Here is a 22938-nt window from a genome sequence, read left to right on the forward strand (position 1 = left end):
TTCAAGCTCCAAAATTGGCTTTTATCTGCATTGGGGTGAGTCCTATCTGAATTTTTCAAATAAACAAGTTCATTGGCAAGAGACTTTACAAATGGCTAGGAAAATGATTCACTCAATCATCCCTTACAACTGATGTACTCCCTTATGGTTATAAAATGGCATCAGCAAATAAAGGATGACAATTTTTAAATTAATTTCTGGAGATGGTGTTCCAGAATGCCACTAATAAGCCACCATCCTTTTTTCATTTCTTCATGAACTATCATTCTGCACACCGTAAGGAATAATAATGAGGTAAATTTTTCTTCTCTCAAAAATAAAAAAATTGAAAACTGGGTCAGTGGGTATGTGTGTGGGGCAGAGGGGTGGGAGAGGAATTGTCTAGAAAAAAAATCTGATATAGCTCAAAAGCACACCCACTCCTTAAGGAAACATTTGTCTTGCTGTGTAAATAAATATCTATGTAACACCACACGCATCTGCAGTAGAAAAGGGAGGAGGAGGGATAGGTATGTCTGAAAAGAGAAGAAAAGGAACAAGGACACTTGGTAGCTATGCCTTGATTTCCCCAGTGTACTCTAGTTCCAGCTTAGATGTGATATTGCCTAGCTGTGAAGACCAGGTGATCCTATCATATGACCACATTTCCAACCAATGATCTTGCCTACCGTGGTGGATTCAAGCTGAAGCAATGCAGCACCCCAGCAACTGAGATTCTCAACAATGATTGGCACTTTTCCATTTTAACAATATAGTTTTTCAATTTGAACAAGGTATAGAAAAGGAAAAACATTGAACCAGACACAAAAACAAAGCAGAATGAGACCAAGTGATTTTCCAGGTGTTACGCAGGGTACCCCAGCCAAGCAAAGTTGCTAGGTCACTACTGGCTACTGAACAAGCACTCCTGGCCAAGAAATAATACACTATGTTTTAGAGAAGAAAATGCAAAAAAGATATAATCGCAGGAAATTGCTTTATGCAATAATGTTCCATTTAGAGGATTGGAAACAGAACCGCAGTAGCTGTCAAGAAGGAAGCCAACCTCCACAAAAATGGCCAATAATACTTTTAATACCATAAAAAAGAATTAATGGACCCTTGAAACAGGGCCTTTTAAAGGTCAGACAAGCAGTATTAAAGGTTTCCCCAGAAGGGAAATCATTATATACTGCTAATTTTATTTGTGTAGTCTAATAACAGTCACTTGATCTAACTAGTGGTAAAATAAGTAGTAAAACTGAAACGTGATGGATCCCTATGCAGGAAGATCTCTATTCAGTGTAGGTCCTCAAGTGTCTTTCCAAATATGAGGCAAAGCCAACATCCCCAAAATGGAAAGGTAAACATATCTATTTTGGAAGAAGTGAAAAAGAAAAAGTCTATTGAACATACGGATCATTAAGCACACGATTCCCAGTGCATCCCTAATCCCAGAGCTATGTTTAACAACAGCCTGTGTACAAACCACTATTTTTATGCCCTGCTAATGTAATATGCCTTTTATCATTTTCTGAAGTTATTCGGTGACCTACTTTATTAATTAAAGCATTTGCAGAGATCGTCCCTTATAGATGCAGACCGCTGGCTGAGCGAGTATTTCAGTTCCATCAAGTTGTAAGATTATTTCTATTTTAAAGGAAAAAAGATTTTTAAGAGAGACAACACTTCTACAGTTTCGTGGAAAGGAAATCAATGTTTCCTTTGTTTGTTTAACCTTTGTTGTTTTCATTAAATTGCCATATTCAGAAAATAAAAGTACAGGATTCCTGATAGAAAACCAAAAATAAATTAATTAGAATTTTTAAAATGCAGAAACACAGCTCACTGCACCAGTATTCTCAGTGCAGTTTCACATAGAACAGTGTCAGCCTCCAGGATGGAAAAAAAGAGTACATAAAACCTGTGGTTTATTCTTGACCAGAGACATCAAATACACAGCCGCTGAGAAGGCGCAGTGCTAAAGATCTAGTAGTAGCAATGAGGAGCAAGAAGAGGAAAATACCTCAACCCTCCAACCATAAATCAACCAACCCTTCCTTCTTCTGTGCCAAGTGCTCAGAGTAGCTTGGAGGAATAAAGCACCTGGCTCTGAGATTAAATACAGATAATTGAGGGGGAAAAAAGTGAAAAAGGAAGTGGAGGCATTTTTGCTTTGCTAAAGCAGAGGAAATTCACCCTGCTAAGGCATCTCCTCCCAATGCACCAAATTTAGGCATGAGCTCTAGGCTCAAACTCAGCCTGGAAATGGTGCAGAGGAATGATGGAAGGAAAGAAGGATGAAGTTGCCGGTTCTGAAGCTGAGGGTGCTACACAGAGCTAGAGGGTTAGGGTTACAGGGATACTCCTCGTACCTTTCTTTTTCGTTCCATACGTTCCCTGGGGATTTTCCGTTGTTTTTTCCTCTCTCTCTCAAGGTTTTTTTCCTTTTCATCCAGTTCAGCCTCTCGAACTTTTTTAATAGAAGCAGCAGCGTGAGCCATTTTGCAGAGGAAATGGGCAGAAGCAGTTGCAGAAGATCAGTTTCCACTTCCCAGCAATCCAGGTGAATTTTGGAGCTCTGCGAAGATGTGATTTTCCCCACCAGGGCAATGGCTGGCAGCCAGAACACTCAGCAGATAATCCATGCCACCCCCGAGCTAGGTCATAATCTCGCTCCAGCCCCTGCAGCACCCGTAATTCACAACAGTGCACCCATGTCCCAGCCAAGCCCCCGGCAGCTCGCACCTGCACACACACGGCCCAGGTGTGCACCCACGCTCGGAACCGGTCCCGGGGAAGGCGGAGCGCTAGACTTCCAGCTCTTCGGCAGTTGGGTGGCCGCGAGTGCAGACAAGCATCCTACTAGCCGAGAAAGCCATCCTTAGACACACTTCACCAATTGGAACAGTCTTTGGGGACTCCCCCAGACAGGCTGTGTCTTCTGACTGGAGCCAGGAAGAGGCCACCTCTGTGCAACTGCTCGGGGGTGGGTAGTTTATAGCTGCTTCCAGCCACACCTCTATGCAGGGTGAGAAGAAAATGGTGCAGTCTCGCTAAAGGACTTCGCTGCTGCCGCCGTTGCCACGGCTGCTCCGCTGCAGCGCATGACATGAATTCCTGCCTCTGTAATCTCCCAGCCCTTCCCTTCTCCAAGGTGCATTTAGAGGGAAAAGGATCAATGCTGCCGTCTGCGGAGAAGACCAGCACAGTTGGAGTTCCCTGCCATTGCCGCAGCGGCACAGCGGTGAGCAGGGCTGGGAAGGGCTGGGAGGAGCCGGGTCCTCGCTGTGCCATTTGCAGACCCACGTGAGGCTGCGTGACAGAGCTGCATTAGGCAGGGACTCGAAAGGAGCTGTCAGTGCACACCCGGCATAATCTGGGCTCAGCGAGGTTATCCTGGGAGAAAGAGGAGGGCCTCGAAAGAGGGGGAGGAGGGGAGGGGTAGAGAAAGGGACTAAACCCAAAACCACTCTCCACTGCTCTAAGAGGGCACACAGGGGCTCCTTGTTAATTACCAAAGAAAGGTGTTTGTTAAATGCAAATTAACTTGAAAAGCAATGTGAGGAAGCAAAGCAGGATCAATATTTCTGGATGTTCCTATATATACACACACCCGAAAAGGAGACACAATGAAAGAAGAGAGGCTACAACCTGTTAACTCAAGAAGATGAAATTCTCTCTAGTATTCCAATTGCATATACTGCCAAACCTTCAGAATTCTGCTATAATTTTATCAACGGCCAATAGGATGTCAAGGATGACACTTTTTACTTCTTAATTATTAATACTCTTAGCTGGAGACAGAATCATAACACTACGTTGTACATAGTGGATTATGGACCACCCTCACATCCACAGCTATTGCATTTTAGGAGAAGGGTTTTGACTACCATAATAATTGACAGTAAAACAATATAATCTTCTTCTACATATATCCAATTGTTAGGAAAAAATATAATAACATTCAAAAAATGATATGTTTTTATATCTTAACCCTTAGGACATACCTACTTAGCTACATGAAGAATATAAAGTCTCATTTCCTATACTACATGAAGAGAGTGCAAGAATAACACTCTTCTAGGAGAGAAAACACTAATTTTCTATACTGTGGGAGGTCCCTACATGCTTTAGCTTATATAACATAATTTGCAATTTTTCTTTTTACCTAAACTGAGTTGAAAACAGTACCATTGCTAAAACATCCCACAAGCAAGCAAAATGCACTCCATGGTAGTGTAGAAAACCTAGCACTTAATCTGATTGAAAAGTAGTCAAAGAAGACAACAATCACCATGGCACGGACCAACGTTGTCCTGTTGGCATGGCGGTTCCCAGGTGAGACGAATTACAGAAGGTAGAGAAAGGGGGAGGGGGAAGCAGTTTCTCTTAGGGGTGGGAGCACCATCTATCACTGCCCTAAACAGCTGAGAATTCATGTTGCAGAAAAATAAAACAACAAATCAGCTTCATCATTGTCTAAGCCCTCCAGATTCCCTCCCCTGGAAAATCTTTGACATATTTACCGCAGAAATACACATAGCCATTCAGGCTATTTGGGAAGATAACGTGTGGATTGGAGGAGGAGGCCACTATCTCCTTAGCCAAGCGAGTCATTGCCTGCCACTGGATGTGACACACTTCAAAGATGTTTTCCTCTGAGGGACTCGAAGAGAATCCACTGTCGTGGTGTCGGAGCAGGTATTAGGAATGAAGGTGTTTTAGGGAAACAGCACGACCAGAGCACAGGGTGTTCTTAATGCCATCTGACCTTCCCTTTTCTTCTAAATGCTTAAAAAAAGGTTTACAACAAGCTAGTCTTCCTTGAGTCGTGGGTGTCCTTTTAGCTTAAAGACATGAATCCCAGTGACATGTGGCTGAGATTCTTGCAATGGTTTTCTTGTTAGTGAGGGTGATGCTTTGGGGCTGCTTCTGGGACCAGCCCTTCCCACTGTCCCTTTAGAGTCTGCTAAAGTACATCACAATATCCTCTCCCCTTTCGATTTCTCAGTAGGAAAGTGAAAAATCACAAGCACAGAAAAAAAAAAGAAAGTGAGGAGTTCCTGTTGTCAAAGAACATTTGTTTACTTTATTAGCTTTTAATGAGCTCAGTATAGACCCACTTGTAAAATTGAACAGTATCAACTTAATTATTTTCTAATGGCAGGAAAATTACACATTCTTTAAACTTCAATTTAATAACTAAAACAAAACTTCTTAGGCACAGTTAACAGAGTCTTAGTCTCTTAAGACTCCTTCCACTTTTCTACAAACAGGTATGAGAGCTTTTCGTCACTTTGTCTCATGAAGGAAAGGCAATGAATCCAATGTTAGTTTGTTAGATACTAGTCTGACCAACACAAATATCGCACAACGCACCGTGATCGTCCAATCTTTAAGAATAATAATTACACTATTTTGCTTACATTTTCACATAATTATCTTTGGATGTGACACAGGAAGCAAAGTAATGGTGTTTCACAGCTGAGGGCACTAGGAGGCGAATGACTTGTTCTAGATAGCTTCCCTCAGGGTGGCTTGCAAAGGCAGGAGGACCAAGATTCAGGACTCTCAAATCAATCCACATTGGGAAAAGGAACCCACTCAAAAAAGCCCCCTTTGACGGCTCCACTATTCAAATCACAAAACAGGACATCTCAGACAACTAGCATGAATATTTTTTAAATAAAATAAACTGATCACAAGTCCTATTTTTAGTGTACGATTTTCATTGATCTTTTTCCCCAATTAAGAGACAGATTTTGTTCCCATACAAGAAGATGGTTAGCAGCATGTCATCCTTTTAGGAAGGCCAGGCAGATTAGACATTCCTACACAGGGATAACTTTGTCTCTCTGCAACTAACTTACTCCACAGTGAGCTGTTGAGAAACTGATTCTTAAAAATCATCCCTTTTTGCATTCTGTATTGCTCAAACTATGATTTGAATGGGAAAACATAATCGGTCTCCATTCTCCGAGGAAAAGAGAGTAGCACACACTCACCAGCTGACCCCTGCACAGACAGGGCACCAGGTTCCAGTCCCAGGAGCTCACGGCCATTTAAATGGCGCATGCACGACATTAAAGGGTCTTCCCATCAAGCCTTCAGCAGAGATATAATTCTGCCTGAGTTTTGAACTTGTACCAAGAGCTGATTCCTCCCACAAAGCATGGCGACCATCAATGAGATGAGCTTGTGTCTGCCTCCAAAGGTAAGGAGCACACTGTCGTTTGCATTTAAACTCCAGAGCCAGCAGAGACAGACTGCCCTTCCGAGAGGGCACACTTCATTTTAAAGACAGGAGATAAAATGGCCATTTGCTGTCCTCACCGTCCAGCACTCCATTGATCAGATTCCAAAGAAAATCCTCTGCAGACAGCAGGCATCGGTCAGGGCCAAGTTCAATAACAGCAGAGTGAGCCACATGCAACTTAATCTCCCCTCTCTCGCCCTTGCCCCACCCAGGAGACGCGGCTATGCAAATGAGCAGTGGACACTGTCACTCTGCCACAAAAGGAGTGTGGGTGGTAAGTGGGGAAAAGATGCATTACAAAGACAGCTAAAACATCACCTAATCAGGAAGAGAGAGAGAGACAGACAGACGGACAGAGAGAACGTGCTCACTTGAACTATGAGCCAAGTTCATGGGGTTAATCCGTACCTGAGATGTTGTGTGTTTTTTTCTGGGCCAAATGGAGGGTCAGGGTAAGGGAAAGCAAACTGAGCAAATGACTCCATTGGTATACCACCCTCAATTTGTTTTACCTGCAGCCAACCTCAAAAGCCAGTTTGATAATGCAGAATTACTAAGCAGAGCTTGCTAATAATAGGTCCTACTTTTCTTTTGATAAGTATGTTTCTGTGCAGAGAGGATCTGGTTAAAATTAGAATGCCCAGGGGGGACCTTCCTTCTACTTCTGCCTGAGGAGAGGAAGCGAGGACAGCCCAGCTCGGAGTCCAGATGGGCAGTTTCCATGGGTTGGGGAGGAGACACAGAGGCAGTGACAACACGCCTACGTTCATGCCTCTAAAACGAGCTCCTCACACTTCTGAAGGTTCACAGGAAATTTCTAGCTAGTAACAATGGTAAGCAGACCAGGAGTGAAAAGCTTCCCTCAGGAGGCCCCTTTACATAAAGAAGATAAAGCCACATCAAGTGGAGGTCATAAATAGTCACCACTCTGTCACCACTGACCTCCCTCTATGAGGACAGAGGATGTCTGGGGATTACAGGCAGCAGCCACGTGAGAGAAGGGAAAATTGAACCAGCCACCGTTCAGAGGAAAAGAGATTTCTAGACACAGCCTGTCTCCTCCTGCACGTGCCAACCCCATCCTCAAGCCCACTGAATGGCTTCTTAACCAAATGTATTTTCTGTGCTCTCTTTGACAGGAAATAAAGAAATAAGTTTATTTAGAAATCAGAAAAGCCCCACCATGTTAAAATCATTCTTTAGATTTACTATACAGAATCTTAGACTGAGAGCCTAAGGATTAATCTTAAAATTTGCCTTTTAAAATATTCCTTGTTGGCCAGGTGCAGTGGCTCACGCCTGTAATCCTAGCACTCTGGGAGGCTGTGGCGGGAAGATTGCTGGAGGTCAGGAGTTCGAGACCAGCCTAAGCAAGAGCGAGACCCCCGTCTCTACTAAAAAAAAAAAAAATTGAAAGAAATTAGCTGGACAACTAAAAATATATAGAAAAATTGGCCAGCATGGTGGCACATGCATGCCTGTAGTTCCAGCTACTCGGGAGGCTGAGGCAGGAGGACTGCTTGAGCCCAGGAGTTTGAGGTTGTTGTGAGGTAGGCTGACGCCACGGCACTCTAGCTCGGGCAACAGAGTGAGACTCTGTCTCAAAATAAATAAATAATTAAAAATAAAATATTCTTTGTTTAAAATAGAAACTTTCTCACTGTCTTCATCTCCTGCCTACAATGCTACCTGGGCATTAACTACAGATACAGAAGCACCAGGAAGCACTGGGGTTCCAGGAGCAAACAGGACCAAGCCCTCGCCCTCCTGGAGAGGAAAATCCAGACATGTAAGCTATTATTTTTAGATGTCCCATCCTGGGACATCTCAGTCACTTCATACAATCCATAGTGGCTTTACTAATATTCAGATCTTGAATAGAAAGCTGCTTCAACATTTTCAGATGCTTGGTCTCAGGTTTCAGACTACTTAGAAATATCATCAAATGTCTTCTCAAGGCTGCCCTCTTCTCATAAATGATGTTTTATTCTCTGACTCACAATTTTTTTTTCCAAAAAACATACTGATTTTGGGATAAGAAAGCCCCACAGTCTATTAAAGGATTGAAACATAGAGGTCAACTTTTAACTTCTGCTGCTGATTTACTGTTGTGTTTAAAACACATATAACTCCCCCTTTTGGTTTGTAACAGCTTTTTATAAAAGCTCTGTGTGTATTTCTTAGCCCTTTTACTTTGGTCAAATAAAAAGCATTGAATTGTGGTTACAGTGTGAGAACTCAGTCTCAAACCTGTTAGTCGTGAAGATCACCAAGAATGCTTTTTGTGCTTATATTTTTGTCCTGCCTTTGTCCATAAAGAAATTTATATTTTTACTCCAGGAATTATATTTGTACTGAGGAATGATATGTTAATTGCTTTAGCATCTCAAAGGAAACAACTTTATTGGTAAGGGAGAGAGAAATTGGATCAGTACTTGAAACTTTTATATTTACATAATGATGTCAATTATAAGTGTTATTTGAATAAATACTTTGATAGAACATGTTTTACTTATGACTACTTGCAAAAGAAAAAGATTGATTTTTCTTGATTTCAACAAAACTATGTTTAATTGTTATTCTTTATGTGTCTGGAAATTTAAGACATATGTATCTTAAATTTTCATGAAATAATTTGTATTTGCATATAAATTAGTAATGCTTAAAAGCCAGTAAGTGTGGCTTAAAAGGACTGAGCTATTATTCCATACTTTTTATGGACCGTGAATTATAACTCTCTAATGCAGTATTTCTGGCCAATAAATAATTAGCAAAGTATTTCATTATTTTTCCAAATTAACAATAGAAAAATGGCAAAATGTAACTGTAGAGTATCTCCAAATCTGCTGAAGAGCAAACACCAAATCAATGACAAATGTCTCAGGTCTGCAGTTTTCCAATCCAGAGCCCTCATCACTAAAACACAAACAACAAACCCACTCGGCAATTACAACAACCAATTCTATGCCCAGTAGAGGCTCTGCAGTGGATATTGCAATAAATACAAAAGACTTATAAAACATGTTGTTTCAGTAATACAACCACTCAAAAAACAATCCCCTTGTGGCTGCATTGTTGGCACCAGAAAAGCGAAGTGCTACCATCTGGTCATTTGTCACCTGGTGAAAATGACTGTTGTCTCCGTGAGTGGTACCTAGTAATTTTTATGAAGGTATAAACATTGGGATTATTACTGCTTCTGGATAACATCACGTGTAACTATCTCCTTCCCCACCCCCACCCCGCCAGAGATATGGAAAGAGCTCCGATGATCCATTTTCATTTCTTTACCAACAGATATAAGACATTCTTGTTAACTGTTGTATAATTAGCCTATAAATAAAATCTGTTGCTAGCATTCATTGTTTCTTACTTTAGGCATGACCAGCACTTTTCATTGCATGCTTTCTCATGGAAACTCATATTCCATAAATACAGAAACCAAAGTATAAAATTAAATCAAACCTTCATTGGAAAACCACATCTTCAGAGGTAAAGCGTGTTAGAGTTTTGTTTTTTTTTTCTTTTCTTTGTGGCATGGACTTTATATCACTTCTAAATCAGACCAACTAACCAAAACAGTAAGCACTTCATGTACAGCGAGTGTTTCCAGGAGACAGGTTACTGAGACCAACACTCTAGAAACAAACTACAAATACTGGATAAAATAAAAGTAACTATTTAAAAGCAATAAACAGCTAAAGTGATAACAGGGAATTACTAAGCAAAACTAAAGGAAAATGGAATTACTGGAGATAAGACAAGCAGAGAAATTGCTTTTGTTCCCTGAGTGCATTTCCCTAGCAAATGTGAACTTTCATTTGGAAAACTTCATGGGCAGGAGGGCAGAAATCAACGTCTGTGCCCAGTGCCCAGTGCAATAGGAAGCCCTCTCTCCAGTCATCTGAGACCTCAAAAGGCTACTCTCAGGCTAAGAGTAGAGTAATAAATAACGAGCCCTCCAGCAGATGTACAACCTGGGTTTTGTCGCTTTGACTTTCAACAAAACTTAAGCCTTGAACTTGGTTTTAGATGTTACCCAAATCATTTGTGCCCATAAAACCTGGCAGAAGTAACTATATATTTTCTCTGAAGGAGTTACTTTCATCCTTAGGCGGAAATGATCTGCTTAAATAATTTTCCAAGTTCAGTGGCCAGCATACAATCAAAGACTACCAGGTCTACAGCAGAAACGACAGAACAGAGAAACAAATCCACAAATACTGGAACTATGAACAAGGCACTGTGATGCAAACGGGACAGAGTAAAAGGAACAGTTCTTGTTCCCCAAAGTAGTATCACTCAGTTGGAAAGTTAAGCAATCTGAACTCCTTGAGCACAGCCTTATTTATTTCATGATTGTTTTTCTCTACCTCTCCACCAAGCTATATTCCTTTGGATAGGAACAGATGAGAATAAAGTCAGACAAGCAACCAATATAAACATCAAATGAATGGTAGAAACAATATCTACTATAGGACTTCAGAAAGCTGTACTTTGTTCTTTAAAAGCTTTGATTATGATGTAATAAATCTTAAGAGAGACTTGCAACCTTAAACATTTGAGAATTCAAAAATGTCACCAAAATAGAATAGATAAATAAGATGTAATTGACAGAATACAAAAGAATATTTTTTCACAGATTAAAAGTTTTAAATAAAAACCAAACTTGGTGGCTTAGGTAGAAACTTTGGGTGATATTTAACCCAACTAACTCTGCAAAGTAAAAAGATCCGTAAAGTTCTTCTCTGTTTCAAGTCCTGTGATACACTTGGCTTTCAACCCCACGTCTTCACAGAAAATGAGTTAGTTTTCTTTCTCCCCTATTTTCTTGAAAAACAGAATAGAAGCTCTCTCACCAAACCGTTATGTAACAAAATGTTTGTGCTTTATGAATACTGATGTCCACCATACACAAACGCTTACAGTTTACTATCTACTCTAAACCAGGAGCACATTTTTCTTCCCCCTGGTAAAGTTGTGTGCTCACCAAGAGCCGGGTAGGTTTATTTCAAATGTTTTTATCCCAGCTGTGCTTGCTATTGTAATGATATAATTTAAATAAATCTTATATTATCTAACGAAAGTATGAGTGCAAAAAAGTTATTGCTTTGTGAATGCATATAAATGCTTTAATATGAAAATTAATACGAATGGCTTTGTAAGGACTTGATAAAGATGGGTCCCTAGAAATACTGCTAGTAAGGTATGAGCATGGCTAAAACAAATGTAAAAAATTGGGGAGGAGGCTTTGGAAATATTTAGAAATTCTACAATCAGATTGTTTTGCAAGTTTCTTTAAGTTCCGACTGCATTTAATAAATAACAAACCAGAGAATATAAGCGAGACCACACCTACAAGTAGGTATTGTTTATTCAAAAAAGACAAAAAGTGGGAAATTCTTAAACAAAACATACTTAAATAAAAGGTCTTGATCTTACATCATGTCTGATATATATATTTTATTTCAAGTTGAAACAAAATGTTTAAAGTATGCATATATTATTATGATTCTTTACTTTAACCATGTTTTTTATTAACTGATCAAATAACAGGTTTTTATATTGTTATGAAATAGAGCTTCTTTGTGTGGTAGAGGGTCTCAAGTTTGAGTTTTGAATACCAATTTGGCCTCTATAATGTTACCTCTGTGGCCATGGAATTCCTTTACTTAAATGAGGATGCCAGTGTCTACCCAACAGAACCAAGTGAAATAGCACAGGTGAAACATCTAGCAGGTGCTCAATAGGTAGAAACTACTATGATTATTATTCTTAAAACAATGAATATGAAAACATAAAAAAGAAGAAAAGTTGACTTATAAAACAGAAATACAATGGATACACTGAGAATAAGAAAGAATCACCCCCAAAAACAGTGTACATGGGAAGAGATTGCTGATTGTTTTGAATGGTCAACATCATTGTTACACTCACAGTTCTTAAGACTAGTTGGTAATGATGAAGTACAAGACAAAACTTGTAACACTGTGGAATGAGTCTTGAAGTCAGTGAGCATGTGTGCCTGAGAAAGTATTTATTAACTGCAGTGGAAGTACAGCTATTTATAGTCATTTTACTTAAATGGCTTCTGTATCAGAGATTTAGAACAGGCTTCAATCAGAATAAAGGGAGGCCTCACAAAAGCTTTGTTTGGAATGGGAAAACAAAACAAAGAACAATCGCCATTTGACTAATCAGTAGGCATAGTTCCAAATGGAAGAAATGGAAGGTTTTGTAATAGATTCTTTTACAAATAAACTTATTACCAAGGCAGAGTAATAAATAGGCAGGAGATGAGCCACTTTTTCACTCTCATAACTGATCTTTAAAATCCAGTTTTAGTAAAGGGCAGAAACTGGCCCAGTTACAAGAATAAATGTAAGAGGACATAGTCAACCAGTCTGTCAGTTTGGCACACCTACGAAATAATGGGAAGAAAATTTGTCAAAATAAATATCTTTTTTACTCCTAAGATTGGAGATAAAAATGCCACCTTCCCCAAAACAAAACAAAAACAAACTAACAATGCAAATACAGTTATAATTGAAGGCAAATTCCAGGAAGAACTTTTAGAATTTGGGCATCATTCTACTTATACATTTTCGCTGCAGTGTCAGCATTAAGGATTTTTATACAAGGAAAAAATATTTACGACTTTACCCCAACAGGGCTGAGTTTGGATTTGGAAGAGTATTTTTGGATAAATCAGAGCAGAGAGTTTCGATTATCCTCAACACCTGGCAACCTTCCGGAGAGGCAGTGTGGAGGCCTTCTCTAATTACAGTAGCTCTGGGTACAACTCACTCACCTATTGTAAAACTCTATTTTAAGAAAAAGATCTGCTCCTAAAAAAGAAATCTGAAAACCACTGAAATGAACTATATATTTTTGCCATGTGCATTCACAGAAATAAACGGAGGTTGGCAGCCCTCTGCTGGATGAAAAATATTAAATCCAGTTGCTCTAAAATACTATTTGAGGAACTAAATGTTTTCTTAAGGCTTAGTGAGCCACTTTCACACATTGACTGCCACACCAGAAAAAAAATTTTTTCCTTGGAGCAACGGTGTTTTATGACGAAAATAGAATAAAAACTTTGAAAACAAAATGATACTAATGTAATGAAAATGTTATTTTTTATTGTTTTCTGTGCATGAGTTATATGCAATTTGAAAACTATTTCACGTGGCTCCCAAGGTACAGAGACGTGTAAGTTACATACACTTCATGAGGCCCAGGTTCAAAACTAGTGTGAGTCACATACAATTCACATGGCAGTTAATGCATTAAAGCTTGCAAGATATATGTTTTTGTTTAGTGGATTTTTTTCTGTTGTGCAGATGAGAGACAGAAAATGTACTTTCTGTCACAGCAGTTCAACAACAACATTAATCTAGAAGAATCTAATGCAAATTATAACTTAAAATACTATATAGTATTTTTCAGAGTAAAAATAGAAATTAAGCAAAGCAAGTCACATTTGAGCATAAGCGAGATATTTATAGATTCTCAGTTGTCGAATTCCTACCTAGGATTTCTCTTAACCTCATTTTAGGTTAAATCAATATATTTATAACCAATTGTTTTTAAAAGTTTGTTTATACAGACTGCACGCTAACATACATTAACTCAGATTACTCACCCATCTGAGTAATACAGTCTGATTAGAATTTTTGTTTAGAGTAAGGAAATTTCTAAACATGATGGCAGAATTGCCCAAGAACATTAAACTCCTAATTCGGATGTACAAGCAGTTTCTGAAGCATGTCAGGTCCTAGAGCAATACTCTACAGCAATTGTTTCACAAGTGAACCTCCATGCTTCTATCAGACCCAAATGGAAAATTATTTAATGTGTGTTTGAATAGTAAGGCTTAAAATGAATGAGTCCTGAAATAGTCTCTTATAATCTTGGATCAATTTTTGGTTAATTATACTTCACATATCTAATCTTTTCAGAATCTCATCTTCCTGTTGTAGCACTTAACACTCTCTCTTGCTTGCAATTTTCTTTTTCCTCTGGTCACATGTCTAGCCTCTGTCACTGCCACTTTCTAAATCAATTGATAAATCAGGGCTTGCCTGGTCCATGGTTTCCTCAGCTTCCCTATCTTCACAGCAGGGGCCACTTGGTATTTGCTTCCAAATTCTAAGAGATTAAAGAATTCTTTTCCAGTTCTACAAAATGCAGGACCAAGTGACTTCCGCATCTCAGTTCAGATAACTTGGTTTACGATTTGATGTCAAATTTTAACTCCAACCTAGGTTGATAACATGCCTAGGATTTTCAGATTTCTTCTACTAATCAGATTTGCCTGTGATCAACTGTCCATAATGCTACTGAATATTCAAGATTCCTCTTTGCCTGAATTTCTATGCCTAAGCTTTGCCCATCTGCTGGGACAGCCCTGCCATGCACATTAGATCCTCCATAGATAGGTGACTGGATTGTCACCTATTTCCTGGCACCATTTTCTAGGGTCACTCCCATCATTGCATATACTGGGTTGAGCTACTTCCTATTTCTGCCATTCCTTGTCCATATTATGGACAAGGAAAGCTATCAAATTCACTCGTGAAAGCTATCAAATTCAGTCAATTCCTGGCCATATAAGCATTTATTTCTTAGCATTTAAAGCCAAGGCTTTTCTTATAATAATATTATTGTAACAAATCAGTAAAAGAGGATGAAAAGTTTCAAGTCATCCTGACATAAACCATATCATAGTATTTGCACATTAAGGCCAACTAGATACTGCCAAGGGGGGTCCCAAGACACTACACTTATTACTAAAATTAGGTGCATCACTGTGACCCATTATCTTTTATTCTACTAATTTTAAATCTCGCTCACTTAATTTGCTTTTTTGTAAAGATCCTGCTTACTCTTTCAGTTTTTTTCCCCAGTTATAGATGTTTTTCACAATCCCTTTCTCTTTTTCGAAACAACTGTCTAGATGTGCAAAGCTCTCTTTGTGATAAAGTTCTCAAAATATTTTTATAAAAGCAAAATAACTGCTTTCTTTTCCTCCTCATTTCCCAGCCCAGAAGTCCCACCATGTTTCCATCAAAATCTAAAAGAAAAAAGAAAGAAAACAACAAACCAGCGTCTAACTTCTGAACAAAGAACTGTAGCATTTCTTTCACCTAAGGTACAGGAACGTTAAGTAGGAGTTACAATCTTACTTTACTATGGAAAAGAGGAACAGGCTAGGGAGTGATAATGTGGAAAAAGGCAGTTTAGCATTCAATCTGTTTCTGATACTTATCAGATATTAGATATGATTTGTGTCTAATAATTATCAAACTCCAGGTTTCTGAAACCCTCAGTATTTAAAAAACAAAAATACTATCCAGGTCAGGATTTTATTTTCAGAAGAAAATTATGAGAGGCATGGAGAAGTAAGGAGACAGAAATTACTAATAGTGTTTAACTTGCTAAAACCCAAATACCAGTATTTTGTTATAAATCTAGGCTTAAACATCTTACTCTTGTTTTATATTTAAGTAAACATTCCGATGCGCATACATATTCAATTTCCTGAAAAATGACTAATGGATATATCTAATATGTATATTCTATCAACTTTATATAGCTGACTTTTAAAACACTGACAATAAAAGCTGAGATGCCTAAATGTTGATGAAGCTTTAAAGGCACAAATAATATTCAGTAATGCATTTCCAGAGATTGTACAGGCTTCAAAAGTACTAAAGCAATATTTTAACTGGATTTTGACTACTGCTAAGCAGGATTCTAAATTATTTTGGTCATTTAAAATACATTCATAATAATAAATATTGGAGTGACTTTTGATTACTTTCAAAAATTGCCATTAAAACATTTTTGCCACTAATGTTGTTGTCCTTTATTTCAAAATACATTTACTACTTAAAAGAAATCTTCAGTCTTAGGTAATACTATTTTTAAAACAGATGATATTTTTGTATCGTGAAAGCTATCAAATTCAGTCAATTCCTGGCCATATAAGCATTTATTTCTTAGCATTTAAAGCCAAGGCTTTTCTTATAATAATATTATTGTAAAAAATCAGTAAAAGAGGATGAAAAGTTTCAAGTCATCCTGACATAAACCGTATCATAGTATTTGCACATTAAGGCCAATTTCATTTTATGGTATAGAATACAGCAAATTAAGTTGCAAAGAAAGCTCTATTTGTGCTTTAATCACATCAAGAGACCAAACAAGGATTGTATTTATATGGGCTTGATGAAACAGATAATCTTTTAAATAAAAATATGTTTATTTTTCTAAGTAGATGAAGTCATTAAGTAAATACAAGGAGAAAAAAATCAATTTTGTAAAGAACACACAAAATTAAATACCATGTTGTATTAACTTTTTTTATTGTTATTTTTTTCTTCTCCTCACCTCCCCCCACCTCCCTGTATCACACTTTTCTATGGGCCTAAAGAGAGGAGAAAAACTAGATGGATAAAGGAAAAATAACATGAGATAGTGGAGAGGAACAGAAAATGAAGTCAGTCCTGGGAACAAAAGTTGACAGGAATAAAGAGGAGGATATCCAGAAATTCAGTCAGTCTAGTTATATGGTTCAAGATATCAGGAAGTATCTTCCTAAATTACTAGCAAATTCCATGCTGCCAAATCTAATAGAGATGTGTCAGTCCTTATGTTATTTGACCTTTTAATAGTACTTCCCAGTGGGACATTCCTTCTCCTTCTGGAACTTTCTTTTCTGAGTTCTGACATTCAAGACTCTCCTGGTCTTCCCTCTATCTTTTTAGTTACAGCTCTGTCTTCCTTGGGGTGTCCTCCTTGTCCATCAGAACACAAGTGTTCCGAACCACCCTGGGGCTTCCTCTCTTCTTACCCTATACAGATATCCCAGCAGCAGCATCTACCCACGTGCTTTTAAATCTCATATCTGGGCCAAATCCAAAGTTTTTATCTCTGGCTCTGATCTCCCTTCTGAGCTGCCCACTTGACACATCCACTTGGATGTCTGACAGATATTTCTGGATCTTTCTCCACTCCCCAATTGGGTTTTTCCTCCAAGCATTTCCATCTCCATTAATTAGTACCTAGCCAAGAACCTGGGAGTTGTCCACATTCAATCTATCCCTGAGTCTTGTAAATTTTTCTACCAAGACATATCTTCTATCCACACCTTCTCTTGTCCTGACAACCACCAGCCATCACTGCCTCCCACCAGGTCTATAACAACAGCTTCCTGAAAGTTCTCCCACTTCTGTCTCTCTTCCATTCCTTTCAGTACAAAAGGGTCAAGTTATAAATTTGATTTTGCTTAGCAAATGCCTAAACAATTCCGATGAATTCCTATTAAACTCACTAACAATTCTAAAACCTTCATGATCTAGCCCCCTTTGCCTCTCTCTCCTGACCATACACCAGCGATACTGGCCTTCTTTCAGTCCTGACATGCAACAAGCTCTTTCCCACTTCAGGACTTGTACTTGCCTCTGCCTGGAATGTTGTCTTCATTCTTCACCTGACTCACCCTTCAGATCTCCGCTTCAGTGTAACTTGGTCATAGTACCGTGTTTCCCTGAAAATAAGACCTGCCCATAAAATAAGCCCTAGCAGGATTTCTAAGCATTTGCGCAATATAGCCTACCCCGAAAATAAGACCTAGTGATGGGCATGGCTACACAGCGTAGCTGCACAACCCTTGCATTTTGTCGTGGAGTGGTGACAAAGAAGACGAGCAGCCCTTCTCATCTGCCCCATGAGAGCTCTATTGCTCGACATGAGAGATTGGGGCCAATGGTTCTAAAAGAAATACAGCTGCAAGAAATTCAGGATGGAATTCGGGGTTTGGAGAGTTACGATGATGTTCCAGAATAAGACAACTTAACTATATTTGAATAAATGTAGATTGTTGTACCGTACTTAAAAAAAAAACCACACATCCCCTGAAAATAAGCCCCCAGGTGTCTTCTTGAGGAAAAATAAATATAAGACTCTGTCTTATTTTCAGGGAAACATGGTAGCTTCCCCAATACTTTCCCAAGTCAAGCCTAACTAGTCCTCCTTGTAAAGTTCTCTAATACCAGTGTGTGTCCATCATCTTTTCACAAGCTTATTTCCATCTGTATATCTTCTTTGGTGAGGTATCAGTTCAGATTATTTGCCCATTTTTAAATTAGATTGTTTTCTTAATGAGTTTTAAGAGTTCTTTGTATATTTTGGATACAAGCCTTTTATCAGATACATGTTTTGCAAAGATTTTTTTTTCTCCCAATCTGTGGCTTGTCTTATTCTCTTAACAGTGTCTTTTACAGAAGAGTTTTAAATTTTAATGAAGTCCAACATAGCAATTTTTGTTTTCATGGATTGTGCTTTTGGTGTTGTATCTAAAAATTCATCATCAAGGTCACCTGGATTTTCTGCTATGTTATCATCTAGAAGTTTTATAGTTTTATGTTTTACATTTACTCTTGATTTCCCCATTTTAATGCTGGGGAAAAATGTAACATCTGCATCTAGATTCACTTTTTTACATATGGATATCCAGTTATTCCAGCACCATTTGTTGAAAAGACTGTCCTTTCTCCACTGAATTCTCTTTGATATTTATAAAAAATCAGTTTACTGTATTTGTGTGGGTCTATTCTGAACTCTCCGTTCTGTTTCATTGCTCTGTGTCTATTCTTTCACCAGGACTGCATTTGTCTTAATTACAATGGCTTTATATTGTCTTGAAGGTGGATACTGCCAGTCCTCTAACTGTTATTTTTCTTCCATATTGTGTTGATTATTCTGGGTCTTTTGCCTTTCCACATAAACTTTAGAAACAGTTTGTCAACATCCACATGATAACTTGCTCAGATTTTGACTGGGATTATATTGAGTCTATAGATTAAGTTGGGAAGAAGTGAAATAACTATATCAAGTCTTCCTATCTATGAATGTGGAATACTTCTCAATTTATTTAGATCTTCTTTGGTTTCCTTCATTTTAATCAAATGTTTTTTCTACATCTAATTATATGATCATGCGCTTTTCTTCTTTAGCCTGTTGATGTGATGGATGACTTTAACTGACTTATGAATGTTGAACCAGCTTTGTACAACCAGAATAAACCTCACCTGATAATGGTACACAAATCCTTATGTTGAGGATTTTTGCATCTATTGTCATGGCAGACATTGGTCTGTAGTTTTCCTTTTCATCATGTCTTTATCTGGTTTTCAATTAAGGTAATACTGGCATCCTAGACTAGGTTAGGAAGTATCTCTCTTTTTCTGTTCTTTGGAAGCGATTGTAGAGAATTGGTATCATTTCTTCCTTAAATCTTTGGTAGAATTCATCAGTGACATCATTGGGATCTAGTGCTTTCTTTATTGGAAGGTCAGTAATTATTGATTCAATTTCTTTCATTGATACAGGTTTACATATTATTTATTTCTCCTTATATAGGTTTTGATAGATTGCATTTTTCAAAGAATTGGTCCACTGAATCTAAGTTGTGCATAATATTTATTTATTGTCCTTTTAATGTTTATGGAATCAGTGGTGATGATTTCTTTCATTTCTAGCATTAGTAATTTGTGTTTTCTCTCTTCTTTTCTTAGTTTGCCTAGAGGTTTATCAATTTTATTGATTTTTTTCAAAGAACCAGCTTTTGGATTCATAGATTTTTCTCTATTGTCTTACTGTGCTCAATTTCTTGATATTTGTTCTAATTTTTATTATTACTTTTCTTCTACTTGCTTTATGTTTATATTGCTCTTCTTCTTCTCTAGTTTCCTAATATGAAAACTTAGATTATTGGATTTTTAATCTTTCTCCTTTTCTAAAAATGCATTCAATGCTATAAATTTTGCTCTGTAGGCAGATATAAAAAGAAAATTAAAACTCTGAAAGTTGGTTTCCCCAAAATCACATAAATAGCATTTATTTTTTAATTTTAATTTTAATTTTTTTTGAGACAGAGTCTTACTTTGTTGCCCAGGCTAGAGTGCCGTGGGATCAGCCTAGCTCACAGCAACCTCAAACTCCTGGGCTCAAGCAATCCTTCTACCTCAGCCTCCTGAGTACCTGGGACTACAGGCATGCACCACCATGCCCGGCTAATTTTTTCTCTATTTATTTTTAGTTGGCCAATTAATTTCTTTCTATTTTTAGTAGAGATGGGGTCTCGCTCTTGCTCAGGCTGGTTTTGAACTCCTGACCTTGAGCGATCCATCTGCCTCAGACTCCCAGAGTGCTAGGATTACAGGCGTGAGCAACCGTGCCTGGCCCAATAGCATTTATTGACCACCAAAATATTTTAGACTTTACCTATTATTTTATTCAAATCATATATGCATATGTGTATTTTTATATATCTGGAAGAAGAAAATTTCTATAGCTATATCTGAGCTAATGGCTAACCCAAATTTCAAATTTAGCTTTATAAAAACTAAAATAATTAACAGTGCTCAAATATCTGCAGAATTCTGATTTTCCTGAGTCTGTGTCTACAATTCCTCTTGATTATATCTAAAATTAATACTACTTCAAACAGGGTCAGCCCTAGGCAAAAATGGGAAAGTTCTTCATCCGTACAGTGCTTCCTGAAATAAATGTGTACCAAAAGCAGGTTGCTTCTGATCTAACACTGGCCAATCTTGATTTGCTTTCCCTTTAGATTAGGAAAAAGAGTACATTTTGATAAGAAAACACACTCTCAAGCTATATAAATTGGGCACAATTTGCATATACTGGAATCTATTACTCATATAATTTCTCAAAGCAGCCGGATCAACCATATTGAGTGTGTTAGTCCATTTTGCACTGTTATAAAGGAATACCCAAGGTTAGGTAATTTCACACTGTCCTCAAATTGCAACATAAGATTTGGAGGGGCCAAATGACCAAACCATACCATTCTGTCCTGGCCCCCCAAATCTCATGTCCTTCTCACATGGCAAAATACAATCACCCCTTCCCAATAGTCCCCCAAAGTCTTAACTCTTTCCAGCATCTACTCAAAAGTCCAAAGCCTCCTCTGAGACTCAAGGCAAGTTCCTGTCACCCATGACCCTGTAAGATCAAAAACAAGTTATTTATTTCCAAGATACAATGGTGGTACAGGCATTGGGTAAACATTCCTACTCTAAAAGAAAGAAATTGGCCAAAAGAAAGGGGCACAAAGCCCTATGCAAATCTGAAACCCAGTGAGGCAGGCATTAAATCTTAAAGCTCAAAAATGATCTCCCTTGACTCCACGTTCCACAGTCTGGGCATGCTGCTAAGAGGGGCAGTGCCCTGATGCCTCGGGCAGCCCCTGCTCTGTGGCTTTGCTGTGCACAGTTTATGTGGCTGCTCTTGCAGGGAGGAATCTGATGCCTGCGGCTTTTCCAGGCTGGCCCTGCACGCTGCCAGTGGCTCTACTACTCTGGGGTCTGGAAGGCAGCGGCCCCCTTCCCACAGCCCCTAGCCAGTGCTCCAGTGGGGACCCCATGTGGGGGCTCCACGCTCATATCTCCCCCTCAGCACTGCCCCAGCAGAGGCCCCGCACACCCAGGCTTTCCCATCCAGCCTCTGAAACCCAGGTGGAAGCTGCCATGCCTCCATCACTCTTGTATCCTGCATGCTTCCAGACTCGACACAATGAGACGTGGAGGGGCCAAACATCCAAACTATAGCATTCCGCCACTGGTTCCTCCAAATCTCACATCGAAATTTCGTCCCTGGTGTTTAATGTGTGGCCTCGTGGGAGGCATTTGGGTCATGAGGGTGGATCCCTCATGAATACCTCGGTGCCCACCCCGTGATAATCAGTAAGTTCTCACATTATTAGTTCACTAAAGAGCTAATTGTTGGCCGGGCGCGGTGGCTCACGCCTGTAATCCCAGCACTCTGGGAGGCCGAGGCGGGCGGATTGCTCGAGGTCAGGAGTTCGAAACCAGCCTGAGCAAGAGCGAGACCCCATCTCTACTATAAATAAAAAGAAATTAATTGGCCAACTAATATATATAGAAAAAATTAGCCGGGCAAGGTGGCACATGCCTGTAGTCCCAGCTACTCGTGGGGATCACTTGAGCCCGGGAGTTTGAGGTTGCTGTGAGCTAGTCTGACGCCATGGCAGCACTCACTCTAGCCTGGGCAACAAAGTGAGACTCTGTCTCAAAAAAAAAAAAAAAAAAAAAAAGAGCTAGCTGTTTAAAGGAGGCTGGCGCCACCTCCTCCCTCTCTTTCTCCTCTTGCCAGGTGACCCATCTGCTCCCTCTTCACCTTGATCAGATGTTCCCTGACACCTTCACAAGGAGCAGATGCTGGCACGATGCTTCTTGTACAGCCTGCACAACTACGAGCCAATAAACCTCTCTTCTTTATAAATCACCCAGCCTCAAACATTTCCTTATAGCAGCCCAAAATGAACAGAGACACACAGCATCATCTAAGACTCTGTCAGAAAAAAAACATTACATTGCTGAGTGTCCTGATGTCAACCATGAGCAATCTGCATGAGCCCTACTAACTTGACTCTAGCAGAGAGCTCCATCAGAAAGAAACAGAGGCTGCACCTCTCTGTGTGCAGAATTTAGGGGAGTCAATACTTGTCATAGAAGCACACTATTTGGCACAACTGGGGCAAAGGCCACATCGAGTTGTCTATTCTAGTCTAGCACAGACAGAATGAGTGGCTCACTGTAAGAAGATCCAGGAAGAGGGCATGTTCAGTTTTGTCGATGAAGATAACC

At 39.0% G+C, this 22938-nt stretch overlaps 1 protein-coding gene across 25 annotated transcripts in view; it reads right to left on the reverse strand.

The window, feature by feature from the left end:
- Positions 1-22938, reverse strand: part of ANK2 (ankyrin 2) — a 559765-nt gene that overhangs the window by 212784 nt on the left and 324043 nt on the right. Inside the window, exon 1 of one of the 25 annotated variants that reach the window (XM_075998055.1) lies at positions 2355-7584. The exons of 19 other annotated variants lie outside the window; for them this stretch is intronic. In XM_075998055.1, the coding sequence (XP_075854170.1) occupies positions 2355-2483 (129 nt within the window). In that variant the 5' untranslated portion in view covers positions 2484-7584. Of the gene's footprint in view, positions 1-2354; positions 7585-22938 lie in introns of those variants that run through there. 5 more of the 25 variants (XM_075998054.1, XM_075998059.1, XM_075998053.1 and 2 more) reach the window with 5 other exon arrangements.

The sequence above is a fragment of the Microcebus murinus genome, chromosome 27, assembly GCF_040939455.1.
Source record: "Microcebus murinus isolate Inina chromosome 27, M.murinus_Inina_mat1.0, whole genome shotgun sequence".
NCBI lineage: Eukaryota > Metazoa > Chordata > Mammalia > Primates > Cheirogaleidae > Microcebus > Microcebus murinus.